The sequence below is a fragment of the Colobus angolensis genome, unplaced genomic scaffold (genome assembly GCF_000951035.1).
Source record: "Colobus angolensis palliatus isolate OR3802 unplaced genomic scaffold, Cang.pa_1.0 Scaffold9, whole genome shotgun sequence".
NCBI classification, from domain to species: Eukaryota; Metazoa; Chordata; class Mammalia; order Primates; family Cercopithecidae; genus Colobus; species Colobus angolensis.
In genome coordinates, this window is record NW_012122931.1 from 8,311,611 (window position 1) to 8,336,523 (window position 24,913).

Below are 24,913 nucleotides of genomic sequence, written 5' to 3' on the forward strand. Positions count from 1 at the left end.
TTTTTTTATTAGAAAGAATGGATCATACCACATTAGAACAAAACAGAAAAAGAATGGAAGTCAGCCAATTCAAAAAAAGCAAACAAAGCTCTGTTCTCCAACCCTAATGAACACACACACACACACACACAAGCACACACACACACACACACAATAATACAATAATACAAATAACTGCCACGTCTTCACATAAATGCTGAACAAAGCTAGTGGTACTGGTTTCCTCCTACTCTTCAATAGACTAGGTGCCAGCTCTCAGAAGGCTTGAACACTGTGACTTTGTGTTAAGATATGCTCTTTGTCAAAGTCTAAACAGTCACAGTTCTGTAAGAAGAAACGCATTAAGTTAAGAGTATTCTGGAATTCACACCCTAGTTGCAGCACTTTTTGATCTATCTCCGCAACCACACTCCTCTCCTCTGAGGTCTGAACCTCACACACAAGGCTGGGTCCCTCAGTGTTTGCCCATGTTGACCACATACTCTTGGCCTTAGGTGACTGGATCAGCACTGGACACACGACTATGCTGGCCTGGACTGAAATCTGCTGGTCCCAGTCTGGGGTGGTGACTTAAATGGAGATTATGTAAACGTGGGCCCTTTGAAAAGGCCAAATCAGGTCAAATCAGACAAGAAAGCAGGAGAGAGAAGGAGAGGTAAAAGTAGAGCAGGAAGTAGGCACTGCCTGTGTCCTGGTGGCTCTCTGGGCGCCTGAACTCACTCCATGAATTCTGTAAAGTGCCCCTTTATCCTTGTAATAAATTCCTCTTCAGCCTATTCAGCTACCTTTTTTTTTTTTTTTTTTGAGACAGAGTCTCGCTCTTTTGCCCAGTCTGGAGTGCAATGGCACAATTATGGCTCGCTGCAACCTTCACCTCCCGGGTTCAAGCAATTCTCCTGCCTCAGTCTCCCTATTCAGCCACTTTGAAATGGATTTTTGTTTACCTGATCTCACACGCACACACATACACACACCCTGGGTAAAATAACCAAAACCTTGTTATCAATTGCCAAATATTTCCAGGAATTTTTTTAATACCAAAATCAACTGTTTACACTTCATTGAATATGCTGTTTCTAAAAATGTACATATGCTTTTTTTTTTTTTTTTTTGACACTATTTTGCTCAGGCTGGTCTCAAACCCCTGGTCTCAAGCAATCCTTCTACCTAGGCCTCCCAAAGTGCTGGGATTACAGATGTGAGCCACCACACCTGACCAATATATGCTTTCAATGTAAATATGTACGTTTGCTACGGCAACTGGTTTCAAAAACAGAAACAAGGCAACCACCAGAATTTGGGATCAACAAAAAGAGAACTTTCTAGAAAAATGTTCCCTCACATCACTTCTTGAAAGTAAACATTTTCAGCAGGAGAAGCCCGGGAAAAGGAATGAGGGTGTCAAGACCTGACTCTCAGGTGTGGAGTCCTGTGGGTACCAACTGCTCCCAGCCCTGCCAGAGTAGCCCAGACAGGAGACATTCTCTGGAAAATCCAAATACTGGGCTCAAAAACACGAGCACCATCAAGAATAGAATGAGGTTTAAAAAGATAACATGCATTTATAGAGCCCTCAAGAGAGAAACTGAGAAACGGAGTCACTCTTAACAGTGGCTGACTAAATCCTCGCTGCCCACCCACAGCATTAATAGAAGAGTATAAAGACAAAGTACAGACCTCTGGCTGGATAGCTTTAAACACAGGTATATCCATTAAAGTAATCTGGCTCTGCAACAAAAGAGAATCAATTTTAGAAAATACTGTGCATCAAAGATAACTGTCATGTTACTTTATACAGTCATATATATTCATAAAAATTATACTTTCCGCTTTGAGATAAAAAACAAGACAGCATACAGTAAAAAATTGGATACATTTCTGAAATGCCTCTCCCATCCCTTCCCCCTCTTCATAAATCCTGATCCACACCCTTGTTTCTTGAATGTGAGATGAACTTTCAATTTAGGAATTGATAAAAGCTGTTTGGAGGGTGGGCGTGGGAGAAAAGGCAACAGTTTTATTTGGAAATTTTCATACTATTTGAATTTTTATTTCAAGCATGAACTACTTTTGTAATTTTTAAAAGTTGTAGAAACAATATTCAAAATTACAATGCTAAACAGAAACACTATTACTATAAATTCATTTTAAAGTTGTGGCTTATAGAAATTATATTTTTCTTCTGAAGTCACTGATACTGCCCCTAAATTATATGGTAGAGTGCTATTCAAGATGCACCCACAGACCAGCACAGGACCACAAACTGTTTATTCCACCAGCCCACAATGAGAGAAGTACAGAAGCTGAGAGCAAGCATTTGGAACTTGCATAGCAATTTTTTACATGACCATGACATTTCCATTATATATATTTTAAGTATCTGTCCTCAAATTATTGGAAATGGAAAAAACTAGTACTTCATCACAGCCAGCTTTAAGAGGCAGCAATGTCATCAATAGAGAAGACACACATCAGGTTAAAAGCCTGCACCCATCATAAGAACCTCATCTGGTGACAGTAAGAGGAAGCATCATGCTGACCATTTTTCAGATCAAGGCATGAACTGAACTGACTTCACATGATCCACCTACCTCCGTGTCACATGGGATGCCAGATGTCAGTCAAGAGATGTCTCTGTGACATGCCAGGGAGACGAGAGCTGAAGGCCTTTGGATGCCTTTAATGTGAGAAGACACTCTGTCCATTGAACACAGGCCATCCAGGATGACATGATACAGGGAACAAATGGGCTCTGGATTACAGGGCTTGGGTGTGTGTCTGGACACTGTCACTAAACAGCAATGTTCTCTTTGACACACAATCTCTCTCAGTCAGGTACCACATCTAGAAAATGACAATCCCTATTTTATGGGATCTTGGTGAAAATTCAAGACAAGAGGTAGCGTTCCTGGCACCTGACAGATGCTCAATAAATACATAAGAGAGTGTGTTTATGTGTGTATATCTGAGTGTGTGTGTGAGAGTATATGGTGTGTGTGACTGAGTATAAGTATGTAAATGTGTGTATGTGTGAGCGTGTACATGTGTGCGTATGAAAGTGTGAGTATGTGTGTGTGAGAGAATGTGTGTGTGTGTGTGTCTCAAAACGGAAGCCACAAAGATGGGCTCATGTACTGGCATGTGAACTTATGGTTCCTGACCAATACATAAGCTAGCAAATAAGGGACCATTAATTTGGTTGAATATCCATGCACTGAGGTTGCTCTAAAGAACATGTTAAAAATCCACTGAGCCAGTAAAAACCCTTGTATTAAGAATATATTGGAGAAAAATGGCAAATACACTCGAAGGTGGTCCAAGGTCACTGGGTTCCTGAGAAGCATGGGATACAGGCCAAAGCAGACCATCCTCAGGCAGAGTGGAGAAGAAAACATGCAGCTGGCTTCAGTGGAGAGCCTCTTTGTCCTCTCCCAGGAGCTAGCGTTCCCCATGGAAACGGGTGAAATGCTGCCACTAATGGAAGCCTGGCTGAGAGGTGGGAGACAGGACCAGGAATAAGGAAGCACTGGAGCAGAATCTGAGCTCTTCTGCCTCCGGGTTCCACCCAACACCTCTTGATGTCAAGGGGACTCTTGACATCAGCATAATGTATCTGGCCCTCATAATCTGAGTGTTGAGTGGCTAGGAAGCCCTGAAGGCCTATAGGTCTGTGTTTGGCCTAGAGCTACATGGCTCAAAGCTATGTCCTGAGCAGTGCAAACAGACTGGCATTTCTTCTGCCAGATCCATCAAGATTGTTAGCCAAGTGCTTCTCATATTTGGATTAAGTCTGCCATCCTAGGGAACAGAAAGGCCTTGTAAAGACAGGAGATTTGAACTGAAAGCTCAGAGGACCTTGGAAATCTCCCCTGCAGTTCAAGTTAACACCCTATCCGGGAGAACCGGCAGGATGTTTGCAATGTCATTTAGGAAAAGAACCAAAGTCTGCTAATGTGAAAATGAGAAAACTTCCTTTCCATCCTGCCACCAGTTCTAGGGTTTGCTACTGAATTTCCAGATGATTTATTAAAGCAGTGACCTTACATTTCACATTTTTCAGATAGTTCAGGTTTCAAATACTCTGCTCTCTGCTCAGACCGTAAGTCAGAAAATGTGTTCAGGTGTTTTATTCAAAACAAACAACAACAGAGGTCACCAGACTTAGACTAGCTAGTCCAAAATACATAATGAGGTTTCAGAAGAATCTCTCCTACTTCTATCCTTTCGGTTCTGATTAAAAAAGATACAGTGTCTAGAGCGAGGATATTTTGATATAAGATACTTATAAAGATCATCAGATTATCAATTTCATGCCATTTTACTACAAAGCCAAACGGAGGTTGCTGATGAGTAATCCTTCCCCGGAAGATTGAACCCTCAAGGCCACTCAGTTTTACCAAACAGGGGGTGGGAAGAATGGGTATGGGGGTGTGGTAAGAGGTGAGGTCAGGTCCTGTCACACTTCGGAGCCAGCTCTCAGGACCACCTCAGGGCCCTGTCCCTCCCTCAGGAGAGGTACCTTGGTTTCCTGGAGAGAAAAGGCATTTTCTAGGGGTATGTTACAGACTCAACAGAAACATGAGACAAGAAGCCTCCCACTCTTGCTTCCAAGCAGCAAATCCGGCCAGTAGTGGGGCTGAGCGAGAACACTCATAAGTCTCCTAATGGCCTATCCTTATTTCGAGAAAAAAAGCGTTAACATAGGATGTTCAGTGAAGTCAGTCACCTGGCAATGGCTTCCTTAAGCCTAGTCCATTCTCCCATCTCCTCCTTCCTCCTAGTCCAGGGCCCTCTAAAAACCCAGGCTTTTAAGGGAAATGCCCGATCTCCACACATCATTTCTGTAGAGATGAATACCGCAGGGTGGAGAGATCTACTGGAGCACTTCACAACGTGACTCTAACAGAACAGTGCTATTATGTGGATAAATGAAAGCTACTTGGTTAGCCAAAAAGGGGGGAAAAAAAGTTTTTTGCACATGTTAAATGTAGTATTTCTCCTAACAGTGGCTGACTAAATCCTCTGTTCCCAGCCTCAGACTTAGTGTAAGGCTCTTCCAGACCCCAAATAAACAAACAAAAAAAAAACTGTTGGCTTTACCCCACTCCACCAAGGCATGGCCAGGAGGGCTCACAGAACAAAGAGTAATCAGCTCCAAACATCCATTCCTGCTTTGACTCACAGAACCACAGAAAGCCCGTGTCTGGCAATTTTAGAAAAGAGTTGGGGATGGGCCTAGGAACTGTTCTGTTCCTTTTGAAAATTAATCTAGCAGTAACTTATTTAAAGCTTTTTAAACTTATTTTTAAAAAATGTCAAACTAGGCTGGGCACAGTGATTCACACCTGTAATCTCAGCTCTTTGGGAGGCCGAGGCTGGCGGATCACTTGAGGTCAGGAGTTTGAGACCAGCCTGGCCAACGTGGTGAAACCCTGTCTCTAATATAACATACAAAAATTAGCTGGGCGTGGTGGTGCATGCCTGTAATCCCAGCTGCTCAGGAGGCTGAGGGAGGAGATTGCTTGAACCCAGGAAGAGGAGGTTGCAGTGAGCCGAAATCGCACCACTGCACTCCAGCCTGGGAGTGAGATTCTGTCTCAAAAAACAAAAAACAAAAAAAAAAACAACAAAAAAAGTCAAATCTACAAAAAAAGTCACAAAGACAAACACTGTATGACTCCACTTACATGAGGTAACTAGAAGAGTCAAAATCATGGAGACAGAACGTAGAATAGTGGTTGCTGGGGGTTGGGAGGAAGGGGAATGGGGAGTTGTTTAATGGATACAGAGTTTCCATTTTGCAAGATGAGAACAGTTTTGGAGATTGGTTGCATAACACTGTGAATGTACTTAACACTGCTGAATTGTATAATGAAAAACAGTTAAGATAGTAAATTTTATATTATGTATATTTTACCACAATCAAAATGAAAAAAGAACCACCCCAGAAGTTCTTCAATGTGCCTTGTCCCAATCACAAGTCTCTCTCCCACCAAAAGTAACCATTATTCTGACTTTCTTCAGGTTTTTCAAATAATTTAATCACTCAAGTATATATACCTACACATCACAGGGTAGTCCTGTCCACTTTTCATGTTCTCACTCATAGGTGGGAACTGAACAATGAGATCACTTGGACTCGGGAAGGGGAACATCACACATCGGGGCCTATCATGGGGGGGAGGGGGAAGGGATTGCATTGGGAGTTATACCTGATATAAATGACGAATTGATGGGTGCTGACGAGTTGATGGGTGCAGCACACCAACATGGCACAAGTATACATATGTAACAAACCTGCACGTTATGCACATGTACCCTAGAACTTAAAGTATAATAATAAAAAAAAAAAAAAATCTGGAGAAGTGCTATCTACCTGCCTACCTATCTATCTATTTTAGAGACAGGGTCTTACTTGCTGTCCAGGCTTGGGTGCAGTGGTGTGATCACAGCTAGTGAGCTAACCTCGAACTTCCGGGTTCCAGTGATCACTCCCGCCTCAGCCTCCTGAGAAGCTAAAACTACAGGTATAAGCCACCATGCCCAGCTAACTTTTTAAATTTTTGGAGAGATGGAGTCTAGCTCTGTGGCCCAGGCTGATCTCTAACTCCTGGCCTCAAACAACAATCCTCCCACCACCACCTCCCAAAGCGCTGGGATTATAGATGTAAGCCACCATGCCCAACCTGATACGTACTTTTTTTTTTTTTTTTTTGAGATGGAGTCTCACTCTGTCACCCAGGTTGGAGTGCAGTGGCGCAATCTTCACTCACTGCAACCTCCACCTCCCGGGTTCAAGTGATTCTCCTGCCTCAGCCTCCTGAGTAGCTGGGACTACAGGTGTGCGCTACCATGCCTGGCTAATTTTTGTATTTTTAGTAGAGACGGGGTTTCACCGTATTGGCCAGGCTGGTCTCAAACTCCTGACCTTGTGATCCACCCACCTCGGCCTCCCAAAGTGTTGGGATCACAGGCGTGAGCCACCACACCAGCTGATATGTACTTTTTAAATCTCTTTTAATCTACAAATATTCTCTCCATCCCTTTATATTCCTTGTAATACATTTGCTGAAGAATCCAAGCCATTTGACCTACACAGTTCTCCATACTTAGGGAGCAGGTCAACATGTTCTTCCTTTCTTGGTGTGTCTGCAAATCAGCAGCTGGACTCGGGGACTTCATCAGACACAGGTTCATCCCTTTGGCAAGACCGCAGGTGGAGCACACTGCTTCATCAGGAGGCACACGATGGCTCTCCTTTTGTAATGCTAGTGGCTATTGATGCTCACTGCTTAGATATTTTCATTCACTGGGGTTACAAAATGATGATATTCCAATTCTTTCATTTCTTTTCCTTTTATTAACTGAACCAATTTAATAGACACTTTCCCTCATCTACTGTTTGGTTATCCAGTGTAGTTAGTTCAAAAGCAAAAGGCAGAACAAATGCTCGATTCCTTCCTTATATTTATCAGTTTTTAAGATGATAAACTGCCCTCCTATTATCATCCAAAGTGACCCACTGCTTGATGAGTTTCAATCATTTGCAATTATTATCCTTTTGAAGCTCAAATTGTGCCATGACGGGGCAATGGGAGCTACTTCTAACTAGCACTTGAGTCCTTTTGCCACGGACCCTCCTATTCCTTTACAGCTTCCTCACTGGGTACTGGGAAGATGCACCAGGCTCATCTTGAACATGTCCTTTCCTAGACTTGGAATCAACCAGTTCTCCAGAAGCCATAGGTTCTTTTAGTACAAAATGCTATTTCAAGACCACAATGCAGAATTCATACTAATATTTCCAATTCAAAGTCAGGACATTTTTTAAAACTTACTTAACCTCTTCTGTATTATATCTGTATCTCCTTTCTTCTATTTTGAAAATCTTGGTCTCATGGACACAGAGTATATACTAAGATTCCAGCATCCCATAAGTTTTCATTTACTTTATCCTACAGTCATACTATATCTACCATCTGGGCATACATTCATTACAAACTATACCCTCTACCTTTAACCCTCATTCAGTCTTAATTCCACAAGTAATTGCATGTTTACTGCTCTCTACCTGTCTTTATAGCAATGGTTCTGTAACTATGTCTAAGACTCATTCTCTCATAGACTCCTCAGGAAGGGCTCAGGGGAATAAGATTCTGAGGCCTTGCACGTTCACAACAGCTTGTGTCCTTGATACTTTAAAGTCAGTTTTGCTGGATATATTATAAATTCTTTGGCTCACTTTTTTTTCCTTCCTTATTTAATTATGTAGTTCTATTTCCTTTTGGCAAAAACATGTTTCTGTCAAAAAAGACTGATGGTAATCTAATCATTTCCTGTATATGTCATTTGCCGTTTTTGCCTAAATGCCCAAATAATTTTTTTTCCTTTAAAATCCAGTAATTTGTAAAGAATATGTCCTTACAAATGTAAAGTATTGACCATTTGGGGTTGACATTCTTGGCTTCACGGTGTGCTCTTTCAACATGCAGTTTCAAATCTTTTTTTTTTAATTTCATGAACATTTTCCTAAATTTTAGTTTTAATTATTTGTGAAGTTCCCTTGCCTTTTTGTTCCCTGCTTTCAGGAATTCCTATTATCTGTATGTTGGATGTTCTTTGCCTATCATGAATATTTGTCACTTTTCCCCAAAGTCTTATTCTTTCTTCATTTATTTTCATGTGAAAAAGTTTATTCCCTTAGGCATTTTCTGTTATGTGTATGTGTTCCTGTGTTCCTTCTAGTTCAATCTTCATTTCCAACAGAATTCTTCTATTTTTAAGTCTTTCCTAAGTTCTGTCATCTCATTTCTGAGATTTTCGTATTTCTGAATTATATTCTTCATGCATGATCTTAACATCTCTTAGCTCATCTTAAAATAAACAGTTACAGGTTTTGTCTGTTTTTTGGCATGCTCTCATTGTCTATAGGGATTCTTGTCTCTTTTTTAGTATAATAACTTTGAATGAGATTTGACAGCAATAATTTCCTGTTGCTTATTTTCATGCAAAATTAGTTTTCCTGAGCTTTTAGAGGGCAATATGGTTCAGAGTACCTTTTCTAACTTCACACAGCTGTGTTTTAGTTTGCTTTCATGTAGCGCTCAATACCATGGCCACTATTTCTTAAGATTCTCTCTCTCTCTCTCTCTCTCTCACACACACACACACACACACACACACTTAGATCATCTTTTGCCACAACCATCTCTATCCTTTCTGATCATTTTGACTCCACTCCATACTGAATTTCTTAGGTATGCAGCATCATTCTAGAAGGGACCCCCTAGTTGCCTGGTTCCAAGAGGTCATAATGGCTATTCCACAGATCCCTTCTACTCACCCATTATTTGAATAGTCAAAATCTCTGCCAATTTCAATTGCTATTCCCACCCTAATGCACTGAACTTTCTAGCAAATATCTATTGGCAACTTTGGGGTTCTCCTATTCTCAAGTCTATCAAATACCCCAGTGCTTATTCTGCTTTCTCCTCTACAGATGCTGATACCCTGAAGGTCTTGTGGATGTTGGTGGTATACATTGTGTATACATATACCACTTGTATTTTGGGGGTGATGAGGATAACTTGTCACCTAGGTCTACTACAATTGTGTTCACGGGTTTCAGGGTTCATAGTGGGAAGTGGGGGAATGCAGATTAAGAGAGAATTTAAAAATATGCTACTGCCACCACCATCTTCCCAGAATCAAATAATTCTTTCAGTGGGTTTTCATGTCTGGGTTTTTTCTTTCACTAGACAGGAAACTAAAATGCCAGTTGGTCTGGTTCAATTCTAACACCTAGGCACTCCAGTGCTTTCCCAGAGGCCAAAGACTCCAGAGACCTGGTTTCACATGTAAGCTAAAGACACACTAGCTCCAGCAGAGACAGCCAAAGTTTCAGCACTGCATTCTCAAAAAGTATTCACCATCCTTCCCTACAGTCTTCCCAGCCTCAGAAAGGCAGCCTGAAGCAAGCCAAGCAATACCCTACGGCTGAGGCTAGAAAACCAGGCTCTGAGTCTCACCAAGGAGTTCTGTTAGGCAATGTTTTCCTATGATGCAGTCTAACTCTCTGCCATTCCACAGAGTAAACAGCTATAAAGGGATTTTTAGGCCTCATTATTGCTTCTTTCATAAAGCTAAAAAACATGACTCTTAAAAGTACAAGTAAACATACATAAATAGAACATAGAAGCTAGGTCATCAGACTGTGAGATCCATTAAGTCCTCTAAAGAAGAGACAATACAGCTTTGTGGCTAAGAGTACGGACTCTAGTGTTACACTGTCCAATATGGTAGCCACTACCCACATGTGGCTACTGAGCATCTGAAATGTTGCTAGCACTATAAAGTAAAAACTATACTTTGGAGCCAGGTACAGTGGCACAAGCCTATAGTCTGAGCTATTCGGAAGGCTGAGGCAGGAAGACGACTTGAGCCCAGCAGTTCAAGGCACTGCACTGTGGTGTAACTGCACCTGTGAATAGCCACTGCACTCTAGCCTGGGCAACAGAGTGAGACCCTGTTTCTTACACATACATACGTTGGATTTTGAAGACTTAGTTTGAAAAAAAAAGAATATGAAGTATCTTAATAATTTTATATAGCTTGTATTTTGAAATAGTAATATTTTTGGATATATATGGTTAAATAAAACATATTATTACAAGTAATTTCACTTCTTTTATTTTTTAATGTAGTTAACTAGAAATTTTTTTTTTCTTTTTTGAGATGGAGTTTCGCTCTTGTTGCCCAGGCTGGAGTGCAATGGCGTGATCTCGGCTCACTGCAACCTCCGCTTCCCGGGTTCAAGCGATTCTCCTGCCTCAGCCTCCCAAGTAGCTGGGATTACAGGCATGCACCATCACGTCCAGTTAATTTTGTATTTTTAATAGAGATGGGGTTTCTCCATGTTGATCAAACTGGTCTCGAACTCCTGACCTCAGGTGATCCACCTGCCTCAGTCTGCCAAAGTGCTGGGATTACAGGCATAAGCCACCATGCCCGGCCGATTACTAGAAAATTTTAAATTGTATACATAGCTTACATTGTATTTCTATTGGAAATCACTGGTCTACAGTGTCAAACAGCCCTGGTTTTAATCCCAGCTGTGCCATGTACTACCTGTGTGAAGAGACAACTTTCTTCTCTAAGTGTTGACTGACTTATCAGTAAATTGGGAATAATAATTATACCTAATTTATAAGGCTGTTATGAAAAGTAAATTAGATAAAGCATGTAAAACATTTAGCACAAGACCTAGACATAATCAGTGTTCAAAAATAAGAGTTGCTCTTAATATTACTTCCTAGCATTACATGGGTAATTAGGAGATGAGAGTTTCAGACCTGGCTCTGCCAATACTTGGGTATATAATCCATGTAAGAAAATTAATCTGTTGGATCCTTACTTTATCAGAAAATTGGGAGCTATATGATATGCCTCATTGAATTGTTGTAAGAATTGAACTCTTCGCCAGGTGCAGTGGCTCATGCCTGTAATCCCAGCACTGTGGGAGGCCAAGGCAAACAGATCATGAGACCAGGAGATTGAGACCATCCTGACCAACATGGTGAAACCCTATCTCTACTAAAAATGCAAAAATTAGCTGGGCATGGTGGTATGCACCTGTAATCTCAGCTACTCAGGAGGCTGAGGCAGGAGAGTCACTTGAACCCAGGAGGCGGAGGTTTCAGTGAGCCAAGATCCCACCATTGCACTCCAACTTGGTGACAGAGCGAGACTCCACCTCAAAAAAAAAAAAAAAAAAAAAAGAATTGAACTCTTTCAGGCAGTACATATTTACTGAGCACCTACTATGAGCCAGTAATTTTTTGGACACTGGGAAAAAATGCAGTGAACAAGTCAGATAAGTTCCTGTCCTTAGAAAGTTTATATTCTAGTGGAAGAGATATGAAATAAAAATTTATTATTATATAGGCCAGGAGTGGTGGCTCACGCCTACAATCCCAGCACTTTGGGAGGCTGAGGTGGAGTCCAAGAACTGGAGATCAGCCACAGCAACACAGTGAGATCTCATCTCTACTAAAAATCAAAAAAATTAGCAGGGCATGATGGTGTGCAGCTGTAGCCCCAGCACTTTGGGAGGCTGAGGCAGGAGGATCACTCGAGCCAGGGAGATTGAGGCTGTAATGAGCTGTGACTGTGCCACTGCACTCCAGCCTGAGTGATGAAATGAGATGCTGTCTTGAAGAAAAAAATAAATTATTATTCTATAATGTAATGTTGGGTAGTAATAAGAGTTATGAAGAAAAACAGAGCAGAGTTAAGGAGAAAGATAATGATGGAAAGATGCTACTCAGCCCAGTAGAAGTCCCAAGGACAGACATTTGAACACAGAGTGAGCAGACAACTAAGGAAGAGCCATGAAGACTGAAAAAAGGACAGAGGACGCAGGTGAGCCTGGGGAAGAAAGAGAGTGGGAGAGCACGGAGGTAGGGGCAGAAGAGGAGGCTTGGCCGGACCACAGAGTACTGGAGGCCTCAGGAGGAACTCTGGGTCTCATTCTAGTAGGAGGGAGCCACTAGAGAGTCTGAAGGTTTTAAAATGATCCCTTAGACACACAGAAGGAGATGACGCAGGTGCCAGGCTCAGTGTGGCCTGGCACAAAGTAAACATAGAAGAAGCCAATGATGGCAGAGCAATGACATGGGGCCCAGCTACTTCCCTTGGCACCCAGGAGGACAAGAAACCTCTTTTACCAAAGAGGGTAGAGAGGGCGTGGGTATGGGTTGGAAATACTTCTGCTGGAGAGAAGTTCAACGCTTGGACAACACTCACAATCAGATTTGAGGTCACCCCAGAGTCAATATTCTCCCTCTACCGTCAAGGTACAAAAGGAGGAAAACAAGTCATGGCAAAACAAGGAGCTAACATTGCTCCACCACAAGGGACCATCCCTTCGTTAGACCAGGAGCAACACACTGTTTGAAGATACGTCTTTTTTTAATTTATATTTTTTAAATTGCCCAAATAATATTGTTTATCATTGTAGAAAACGGTTATTATAAAAATGTAGAAAGTATACATAAACAAATAGAAAAATTAAATTCCAATTACCTAGAATCTATGACCAAATACTACAGTAAATAATATGTTTGGCTATATAGATCCAGATATTTATGAATATGTAAACAAAAAATCTAGACCTCATGCAAATACATGTTATATGTGTGTTATACATGCTTTTTTTTTTTGCTTTTTTTTTTTGTGAGACACGGTCTTACTCTGTCACCCAGACTGGAATGTAGTTGCATGATCACAGCTCACTGCAGCTTCAACTTCCCAGGCTCAAGCAATCCTCTCACCTCAGTCTCCTGAGTAGCTGGGACTACAAGTGTGTGCCACCACACCTGGCTTATTTTTTTATTTCCAATTTTTGGAGAGGCAGTCTCCCTATGTTGCCCAGGCTGGTCTCGAACTTCTGGGCTCAAGCCATCCTCCTACCTCAGCCTCCCACAGTGCTGGGATTATAGGCGTGAGCCATCTCGCCCAGCGTGTACATGCATTTTTAAAATTGCATGTTCTCCACAAACTGTGCTTCAGTCTGCTCCTTTCATTTTTATATATATAGCGTATAGCCTTCCAGGGCAGTTAATTTCAGGACAGCACCCTTTTTAATGCTGCATTGTATTTCATAAAGGGTGGTACATACTTTACTCAACACACCCCTCTTGTTGGGCATATAGAACGTTTACAATCTGAGCCAAAAGCCTAAGTGGTGGCTCCCTCTAATGCCCTGTTGTGGTGCCCAGCCACCCACACCAGCTCTGTTTCCCTTACAGCAAACTCCTCTGGGGTCACTTTCAAGACATCGAAGACAACGGCATCATAGCTCTTGCTGGCATAGTCGCAGCTCTGGCCCTCCAGAGAGTCCGAGCTGCTGCTGCCCTGTGGAGAGCAGAGAGAGATGCTGTTAACTGAATGATCTGACTTGGAATCACTGCCTCCCAAACCTCCTCGGAATTGAGGATGGGAGAGCAATAGAATAGTACAATAAAAACAGCTTCTATTGATTAGAGCTTTACCCCAGTCCAGGCACCGTGTTAAGCACTGCATGTGTATCATCTTATTTCCTTCCCATGTGTGCCCCATGAATACACATTATTATTGTTCCCATTTTATAGATAAGGAAGTAGAGGCAATGTTACTTCTCCAAGCTATCTCAGCTATGAAAGGGAAAGCCAGAAAGTAAACTTACTTTTGTATCTATCTGACCCCAAAACACATACCTTCAGTTGCCACACCCTAACTTTCTCTGGCCAGTGTTTTACTGGTGGGGTAAAAAATTACAGCCCAGTCTTCCTTGAGGGAGAACAGGACTGCATGTCTTAGGAGGCCTGAGGAGACAATCTGCTTCATGATGTCTTTCGAACATTACCTGGTTTTACTTCTCTTTTTCCTACTTGAAGTCATTGCAGGAAATTGTTACACAAAATGTGAAAGTAGCTCTCAAGGCTTATTTATCATGCGGGCCACTTGGAATTCAAAGCCTGCTTGCTAATGAGCTGAGAGGTAACCAACTGGCTTTAGAGGCCAGTGTAAAAGTTATATTTAGTAGAGTCCTTTATGCTAAGGACACTCTGCCTCCTGCATGTATATGAAGGGAGTCTCCCATAAAGAGGCAAGTTAAAACTCCTCAAATGTGGCTGATCTCATGAATCTCAACAATGGGGATCCCAGAAAGTTGAATATACTTTCTCTTTAATTTAACTTCATCAAGCTTTATCAAGCTTACTGCCCAAAAATTGTGCCCTGTTCATAAACAATTTTATTAGTCTCAGCTCACGAAGAAGGATTTTGTGGTTTCCATTAACCTCAACATCTTGGACTGGGATTTAGAGAATATGCTTTTATTAATTCTTCTTTATTTCACTCTTTCCAAAATGGCTATATCTGGAAAAACTTTGTAATCTTCCTGAAAACTAGAGTGTTTTTAGGCCAGTGAGGGAAACCAATAGTCAATAACTGGAAATGTAAGGTTTAAAAGAGGAGCAGGAACTTAAACCTGTAGATTTCGATAGGCCTGTGTCATCAAAAGATTTTAAAATGAGTCTACTATACCAAAAACTCTTAAAATGATCTTAAGAAGCAGCATACCATAGTGGTTAAGCTCTGAGGTCAGATAGGCCTGGTTAAAATGCCAGCTCCACACCAGTTGCTGTCTGAACTCAGACAAATAACTTTGTTTTACGGAGTCAGTTATCATCTGTAAAATGGTGATATTAAACCTACTTCCCAGGGCTATAGTACGGGTTATATAAAATAAAGCTTAAAAAGTAACTGGCAGAATCTGCCTCCACTCCCAGGAGAGCTGACTCAAGGGGACTTGGGTGAGCTCAAGCATGGCTATTTTTTTTTTTTTTTTTTTAGTGGAAGTCTTGCTCTGTCGCCCAGGCAAGAGTGCAGTGGTGTGATCTCGGCTCACTGCAACCTCCACATGCCGGGTTCCAGTGATTCTCCTGCCTCAGTCTCCCAAGTAGCTGGGATTACAGGCACCCGCCACCACACCTGGCTAATTTTTGTAATTTTAGTAGGGACGGGGTTTCGCCATGTTGGCAAGCTGGACTCAAACTACTGACCTCAGGTGATCCACCCACCTCAGCCTCCCAAAATGCTGGGATTACAAGCGTGAGCCACCACACCTGGCCCAGGCATAACTATTTTTAAAGTTTCACAGTGACAGGACAGTCTCCCCTGAGGAGAACCTATGCAGAATGAACTTTTGAAAAGTTATAAAGACTTCTCCTGATGCTGCTGGAATTGGCAGTCTACTACATCTCCCAGTCTTATATGTAGATCCTGAGCAGACAACTCTGTACAAACTGTTCTGTACTTCTACACCCACCTTCCAGAAAGCAGAATATATCAGGGTGACAGGATGGATTTTCTTTTGGATGGTATAATGTCACGGTTAGGAGCACCAGCTCGAGAGTCAGGGTTTGAATCCCCACCCACCTGGCAGCTGTGTGATTCCAAGCCAGCTTGTTCACCTGTCTGTGCCTTAGCTTCCTCATCTATAAACTGGGGATAAAATAATAATATATACCTGATGGGGTTATTGTGAATACTAAATTAGACAATGCCCATGGAACATGCAAAAAAGTGCCTGGTATATAGTAAGCAACAAATTATGGGGCTATATGGGTGTAAATGTATCACTCAGTCATCAAAATTTATTGAGGACTTCAGTTATACATGTATTCATCCATTCGCTCATTCAATTATTCAATAAATATTTACTGAGTACTTACCTTGTGCTGGATACACATATATGTACATATACACAGCAAATATGTGTGAATGTGTATAATGTGTATACACATATATATACACACTTATATATATATACACACACACACACACATATACACATATACACACACAGACCAGAGAAGAAAGAAGCGTCACTCTAGATAGAAATAGAAGTCTGATTCCTCTAGTTACAAAAAGGAATCCATTCCCAGGATTTCAGGTATTATAACTTTCCAGTGACACACCATTGTATCTGCCCCAAACACACACAATCATACAAGGGGACGTGTTCAATCAAAAGCTCCCCCAAGTACATCATTGGTGATGATGATGAGGGTAATGACAATTCTGCTGCAGTAGCAGCTTTACTTAAACCTATCCCAATTTCAGGACCAGAGATCAAAACACTGAATTTTTTTGAAAGGGTTATAAGAAACAAACTGATTCCTGTGACTTTTTGGCTGGTTACCCAGGATCACTTCAAAAGCCCAGCATAACGAGCAGGGCCTTGTGGGTTTAAACCCTGGTATGGCCTGCCAATCTGTCAGAGGAGGAGGCGTTTCACACACAATAGGGTGGTGGCATCCTGGGCCTCAAATGGCACCCACTCTTCCCGCATGCTTCTGTGCCATTACTGAGCGTGGAAAGCAAACTCCCAAACCCCACGGCAGGGGCCCCAGCCCAGGCCACTGCAGACCACCAGTCCTTATAGCCATTTCCTACTGAGCAAGGTAAATAAGAACCCAGGGCCAGTTGGAATGACTTCTGTCTGACTTCATTCCGGAATGTGTGTGACTTATTTATAATCAGCAGCGGCTTTTCCTGGGAAAGGTCTGATCCCTTCTTGCCACCAAAATGGAATGTGGCACTTGCTACGACTGGACTGGGCAGGTATTTGTTTTTCTTTGAAGAGAACGACTTCAGAAAATATGCTGATCCTCAGGGCTGACTGCCTCCCAAATCTCACGCCTGGCGTGGCCAGGGGCCTTAGGAGTGCTAAGAATGGTGGTATTCATAGAGCCCTACTGCCTTGCTGTGCAAGCCTCAGCTGGGGCCTGGGTTAGCTGAAAGGAGACCCCTCTACCCACTGTCCCTCAGTACCTGTGGAGTGGCAGAGGTGACCAACACGCTAGCCATCAGACCATTCCTCTTGTACATAGTCTCCAGGCCACAGGGAGCTTCAGGGCAGCCTCTGCAGGTAACATAACCTGTCTGGAGAAGTCCTGCAAGGCAAAGGGGCTCATAAAAACCAGTCTTCAAAACAAATTTATCCCCACCCCCAGGCGAAAGTTGTACCAGACTTGAGCAGACCTTTAAAGAAAGGTCATCAGCTAGTGGCTTTCGGGCGAACTATGGCCCACAGACACGGTTTGATGGGCTTGTACAGGGTATTGATATTTTTAAAATTAATTACCAACATTTAAAAATCGGAAGATTTCACATAGAATTCTGGATTTCTGACTTTTCTGGCAATACTGGGCCCATTTTCCCGCATGGTGACCATCAGCCAGCTGAGTGGCGGCTGCCCCTTGGATTGGAGCAGGGCCTTTTAGTCCCCACTTGGCTTGTGCAACCATTTCAGTGCGTGCCTGGCCCTTGCAGGCACTAGAGTTTGTGATCTTTGTCTTACTCATTTTGAGACAGGGTCTCGCTCTGTCACCCAGACTGGAGTGCAGTAGATCAATCACAGCTCACTGCAGCTCAGCTTCCTGGGCTCAGGTGATCCTTCCACCTCAGTCTCCCAAGTCGCTGGGACTACAGGCATGTGCCATCATGTCCCACTAATTTTTTTGTGAAGGTGGGGTCTTGCTATGTTGTATGTTGCCTAGCTGGTCTCAAACTCCTGGGCTCAAGCAATCCTCCCACCTCGGCCTCCCAAAGTGCTAGGATTACAGGTGTGAGCCACCGCATCCAGCCTTGATTTTTCTTTTAAAACAAAGGCAGGGTGAAGAAGACAAGCAAATTCTCCTGTGTTCCCCTGGCACCACACTTCTTTATCAATAATAACCTGGGTAATAGCTAACCCCACATAGTACTATATGCTGTCCTCAGCATACATTAACTCATCTAACCCAAAAATCCTGAAGTAGGTCCTATCATTACACCCTATTACATGTGGGGAAACTAAGGCAGCAGGGGAGGCAGATATCTCATTATTTGATGGCTTTGTTCATGCCACCCTATCACCCTGTCATCATTGAAGACCCTGCTCAAACATCCCTTCTTCTGGCTATCATGCCTGAACAACCCAAAGCAGAGCCAGCGTTCTGTCACCCAAGTGCACACACCTATAATAGAGCACTTACCACATCACTGAACACAGAAAGCTGTGGCCACTGACAGCTTTTTAGTGGCAAGTGACCAGGAGAGTAGGGAGGGGGTGGGAAGGAAGGCGAGGAGAAGACAAAGACTGGAACCAACTGCAGTTATCCAGGCAAGAGGTAAGGAAGGGCCCCTGAGCTGAGGCTGAGGCAGTCAAGTCAGAGAGGAGACAGACTAAGAGACAGGAAGGACTGAGACTCCCCAGGCACTGAAGTGGAGGGGAGGCAGAAGTACCAGCTGAGGATGAGAGAGTTTTTGGCATGAGGTACCAGAAGGATGGTGTCTCCTTCTTCAAGGAAAGAACAGAGGTGACATAGCAGATTTGGGGGAAAGATGATGAATTTGATTTGGGAAATGCCAAATCTGTGATGCGTATGTGAAAAATCAGTCCTGGAGGGCAAGATCTAGCCCAAAGGTCACTGCGAAAGATGATTTGCCTGGATAACTGCAGTTGGCTCCAGTCTTTGGAGGTAGCTCAAAAAGAAGAAAAAGTCAGCCTGATGATACTGACTCCATCTGCAACCCTCCCAGGTCCCTCAGTCACAGGGCCCGGCACACAGCAGTATGCTGTCAAAGAAACAGGGGCGGCCGGGCACAGTGGCTCAGGTCTGTAATCCCAGCACTTTGGGAGGCCGAAGTGGGTGGATCATTTCAGGTCAGGAGTTCGATACCAGCCTGGTCAACATGGTGAAACCCCATATTTACTAAAAACACAAAAATTAGCCGGGCGTGGTGGCAGGCGCCTGTAGTCCCAGCTACTCAGGAGGCTGAGGCAAGAGAATCACTTGAACCCATGAGGTGGAGGTTGCAGTGAGCCGAGATCGGGCCATTGCACTCCAGCCTGGCGACAGAGCAAGATTCCGTCTCAAAACAAAAAAAAGAAAAGAGAAAAAAAGAAACAGGGGCAATTAACCAAAAAGGAACGTCCAAATGACCCAGGCTCTCTCCTGGTACATCTCCAGTGCTGACAATGGCTCTTCTCTCATCCCTCAAAGCTGCTGCAATACAACATATCCACTTCAGTTATCCCATCCTCAGTTCTATCCTGTGAGCCCTCTACCTTCCCATTCTTCCCAAGAACACTCAGAAGAACTAGCCTGCCCTATAAACAACATTTGGGAATCAACTGGGAGAAAGCTGACTATGGTTCTTAGAGGGTACCACTGACTTGCTGTCAATTCTCCTAAGTATGATAACAGTGCAGTGGTTAAGTAGGAAAAAGTCTTTATCCTTTGTGAGGTGTGTGTCAACATACAGACGTAAAGTGAGTTTAAAACTTAGGTTCAAATGGGTCAGGAAAATATATGTGAGTAGAGATAAGGCAAATACAGCAGCATGATAACGATGGCTGAATCTAGACAAGAGGGTATAGAGGAGTTCATTGTATCAGTCTCTGCACTTTTCCAAGTGCTTGATAATTTTCATAGTTAAAAAAAAAAAAAAAAAGAGCTGGTCAGGTAAAGTTTTTCCTTAGAGAAACAACTGAGCTGGAGAGGCCAAAGTCCTCTTTTGTGAGCAAGGAGAGGAGACGGGCTGAGAAGTCTCATTTGTTAGTCATTTTTGTCCTGAGAGAAGACATGTTCGCCGTCACCAAGAACCACAGATCCACAGCTAGTGCAGGTTTAAAAAGCAGCTCTACAAAAGATTTGAACAGATATTTCACAAAAGAAGATATATGGGCCAGGCACAGTGGCTCACACCTGTAATCCCAGTACCTTGGGAGGCCGAAGCGGGCAGACCACCTGAGGTCAGGAGTTTGAGACCAGCCTGGCCAACATGATGAAACCCCATCTCTATTTAAAAGACAAAAGTCAGTCGGGTGGGGTGGCACATGCCTATAATCCCAGCTACTTAGGAAGCTGAGGCAGGGGAATCGCCTGAACCCAGGAAGCAGAGGTTACGGTGAGCAGAGATTGCACCATACACTCCAGCTTGAGCAACAGAGTGAGGATCCATCTCAAAAAAAAAAGAAGAAGAAGAAGATATATGAATGACTAATAAGAGAAATGCCATCAGGGAAACACAAATGAAACCATAATGAGATACCACATCACACCTACCAGGATGGCTATAATTAAAAACAAAAGAAAACAACAACAACAGGCCATAATGAGTATTGGCAAAAATGTGCAGAGATGGGACCCTCATGCATGGCTGGTGGGAAGGCAGAATGGCACAGCCGCTTTGAAAGATCGTTTGGTATTTTCTTAAAAAGTTAAATATAAATTTACCACATGACCCAGTAATTCTACTCCTAGGTGTCTACCTAAAAAAAGAAAACATATGTCCACACAAAGACATGAACATGAATGCTTACAGCACCATTATTCATAAAAGCCAAAAGCTACAAACCCTCCAAATGTTCATCACCTGGTAAACAAACAGACAATTCAATCGACACATCCGCAGGATGGAGCACTACCCAGCAAAACAGAGAGGTGACACACGGATACAGTCACCACACCAACAAACCTTAACACACATGCTCGGGGAAAGAAGGCAGATGCAAAGGAATGTACTGTGATTCCATTTTTAGGAAATGTTCAGAAAAGGCAAATTTAGAGCAACAAAAGTGCACATCACTGGTGGGCCGGGGGCAGGGGCGGAACTGACTACACAAGGACACAGGAGTTTCTGAGGGATGGAAATGTTCTAAAACTGGATTGTGGTGGCAGTTAGCTCTACAAATTCACTAAAAATCATAGAATTATACCATTAGAAGGAGTGGGTTTTATGAAATATAAATTATACTGCAATAAAAGAAGTACCTTCAGCTGTTTCATGAGGGTGATCTGAACTTACATGTTTAACTCTTCTCTCCCCCATTCCCCTTGAAATATATATATTTTTTGTTTTGTTTTGTTTTGTTTCTTTAAGAGACAGCTCTGTTTCCCAGTTTGGAGTGCAGTGATGCAATTATAGCTCAATGCAACCTCAAACTCCTGGGCTGAAGGGATCCTCAGCCTCCCATGCAGTTGAGACTACAGGCACGTGCCACCATGCCCAGTTACCTTTTTCGATTTTTTGTAGAAACGAAGTCTCACTACATTGTCCAGGCTAGTCTTGAACTCCTGGCCTCAAGGGATCCTCCCACCTTCGCCTCCCAAAGTGCTGGAATTATAGATGGGCATGAGTCACCACACTTAGCCAGGATACTATTAATAAGCAAACAACTTTGAGGAATGTCTAGTGCAGAAGAGATGGCACGGAGGGGAGGGAAACAGCCCCTGGAGGCAAGGAGAGGCTCCCAGGATGGAGTGGCTGGAACCCTCCAACAGAAACCCCCCTGAAAAACCCAAACAACTTCAAAATGGGAAACCAAAGACTGAGACTAAACGTAAATCCAGCTCAAGATTCAAAGGCAGTATAAGGCTGACCAACTCAGCCTGTCTGTGCTAAGCCAGAACAAACCAGCTGGTATGGATGGAACCTGTTCAGATCAGTTCAAACAGGATTAAAGTGATTCAATCCAGGCCTAACAGAGAGTCACCGCAGGAGACCAAATGGAAGACAGCCAGCTTGATCCTCTTTGAGTGGATCCAGGCTGTCTCAGGCCCAGGTTGAAGTGGGCTTGGCTGCTTTCTGGGTGTGCCTGGCACTCTGTGGCTCTTCCCAAGGGGAGCACAGACATGGAGCTCAATCTGCTCAGCCTGGCCCAAATGAGAGGCCTTGCTCTCCCTGCTTTCCTAACAACTGAATTCTCAAGTCTCAAGGCCTTCAACACAGTTCTCAGACCCTCTTCTGTCACTGGCCATCAGCGCACACCCTCTGCCCATCTGAAGGGCACCACCATGCTACTCACTTCTTCAGCATCACTGGGTGGCTCCGCTCCACACACCAACACCAGCACTAACAGTGAGTGCAGGTGCTGTGCAAGGCATCGGGCTAAGCATGACGTGATTAGCTCATTTAATTGTCACAGGCGCCCCATGAGGTAAAGATGACCTAGACTTCAGGGAAATGGAAGCACACTGAGGTAATGTGACTTGCTGCAAGTTAGTGGCAGGACTGGGAGGTTCAAACTCTGGTCAGTCAATGCCAAGGCCTGGGCTCTTCACCATCCCTGACACTGCGTCTTATAAGAGTCCAGGTGAGCACTGGATGAGGAAATGTGTTTAAAATACTCCATCGGGGCCAGACATAGGACAAGTACTCAATCAAGATTATCAGTTACTACTGGTGTCAGTGTTATCCTACAATTTTCTATTCATTTATACCTATTCTTTTTCCTACAACAAACAAAAAATTAAGTGTTTGCAAAAGAACAGTATCACGCTTTGTAAAACCATTGGCTTCCACTGCTGGGAAGGGGATCACCGGCAGTGGGTTCCAGGCTCCCCAGGGAGCATAGCTGAGTCCAGGGGTCCAAGTACAGGAGTCCTCTCAACCTGCCTACCCTCCCGCTGTGGCCCAAGCCCACCTACAGATGAAGCATGGCAGCCATAGTGTGTTACCCATTATGCTTTCTATGGGATATCTGACCTAGAAGGAAAGACAGAGCACTTGTTTCCAATCTGACTCTGGCATGCCTCGTCCCTGACAAGAATGGCCGAATTTCTGGGCAGCAACTCTCAGAGAAGTGATACTTCACATGCTAGGAAAGCATAGGATCAAGTATAACAAAATGTCCTTTCCAAGGCTCAGAGAAACCCCCACCCATCCAACTTCAGTCCCCGAGGCCTGGCTGAACCCCCAGTTCTGTATCAGGGAGCAGACTCCCATAGAGGGGGTCAGCGTGGCCTAGTTCTCAGTTCTCCCTGAGAACTGCTTCCCTACCCAGAGTGGGCTCTGAAGATAGGGAACTGTGTGTCCTCAGCCAGACTGACTAGACCAGGGTGCCCCCTGGTTCTCCCAAGAACTCAGGACCCTGAGATACTAGTCTCTGCTGGTCAACTAAGCTAAGGTGCCACACTCGCAGGAGTAGACAGTGGCCCCATGCAGGGACAGTCTGGTCAGAGGGAAGAAAGCAGGGGGAGGAAGCAGATGCACAGGCAGGAACTGAAGAAAGAGCCTGTGTCTGAAAGAAAAGGAGAGCAGCCCAGGGCCCTGCGATAAATGCCTCCCTGTCAGCATCAGGCAGTTAGAGTAGACTTCCACAAGACCTTGACCAAGGCTCGTTCCTAAACATCAAGTTTATGCCAATCCACAGGAAACCTGACCCTGAAAATGCATTGGCTCACTGGAAAGGGGAAGACACACACTATTCATTCACTCACTGAGCCCCTACCTCATGCTAGGCACTGTCCTAACCAACAGTTCCTAACGATATTGTGTCTTAGACCCTTTTGGCAGTCTGGTGAAGCCTCTGGGCTCCTTCTCATAGAAATGTTTTAAAATGCATAAAATTATACAAAAAAAAATTTAAATGTATATATTAAATTATTTTAAAATAATTCGTTATGTAGTAATATATGTATTTATGTAAGGCAATATGTATCTTTATTACTGTATTCAATAACAAGAACTATGGGGAGCACCATAATTTCAAAGTAGTTATGAGCACAAATGTTCTGGACTGCCCACAAATGTTATGACATGAAAATACCTGTAGGCCGGGCGCGGTGGCTCACGCCTGTAATCCCAGCACTTTGGGAGGCCAAGGCGGGCGGATCGCGAGGTCAGGAGATCGAGAACATCCTGGCTAACACAGTGAAACCCTGTCTCCACTAAAAATACAAAAAATCAGCCGGGCGTCATGGTGGCCACCTGTAGTCCCAGCTACTCGGGAGGCTGAGGCAGGAGAACGGCGTGAACCCGGGAGGCGGAGCTTGCAGTGAGCCGAGATCGCGTCACTGCACTTCAGCCTGGGCGACAGAGCAAGACTCCGTCTCAAAAAAAAAAAAAGAAAAAAGAAAATATCTGTGATTTCTATTGGTGACCAAGTCCCAGGTACTATTAATATTACTATGGTTCATTGTCTATATTAATAAATGAGAGAAATGCTAAATTTCAGTTCAAAGTTAATGAATGTCATTTTTTCCACCCAAATTCATAGATACTCAAGAACCTCTGTCCCAGGCATTGGGCACACGAGGTGGGCAGGCACAGAAGGTCCCTGCTGCCATGGAACTTACATTCTAGGAAGGGAGTCAGAAAATGCATGTAACAAAGAAGGTAACTTAAGATACTGATAAATGCCATAAAGAAATGAAATAGGGTGGAAGATGATACTTGCCAGGATGGTCAACGAAGGACTCTCTAAGGATGCGACATATGAGCTGAAACCTTAGGAAGGAGGCAGCCATACAAACCAGTGAGAATATGAGTGTTCTTTGCAGAGGGAGCAGCAAGTGCAAAGGCTATGAGATGCACA

General features: G+C 43.5%; 1 protein-coding gene across 7 annotated transcripts in view; it reads right to left on the reverse strand.

Annotated features, from left to right (window-relative positions):
- The window catches only part of RALGPS1 (Ral GEF with PH domain and SH3 binding motif 1), a 261,883-nt gene extending 244,387 nt beyond the window's left edge, over nucleotides 1-17,496 (reverse strand). For all 7 annotated transcript variants that reach the window (XM_011931366.1, XM_011931362.1, XM_011931361.1 and 4 more), the window contains exons 1-3: nucleotides 17,380-17,496; nucleotides 13,807-13,914; nucleotides 1,678-1,728 (exon numbers count right to left, since the gene is read on the reverse strand). In XM_011931366.1, coding sequence (XP_011786756.1) covers nucleotides 1,678-1,728; nucleotides 13,807-13,914; nucleotides 17,380-17,436 — 216 coding nt within the window. In that variant the 5' untranslated portion in view covers nucleotides 17,437-17,496. The remainder of the gene's footprint in view (nucleotides 1-1,677; nucleotides 1,729-13,806; nucleotides 13,915-17,379) is intronic.
- Between the last annotated feature and the right edge of the window lie 7,417 nt (nucleotides 17,497-24,913).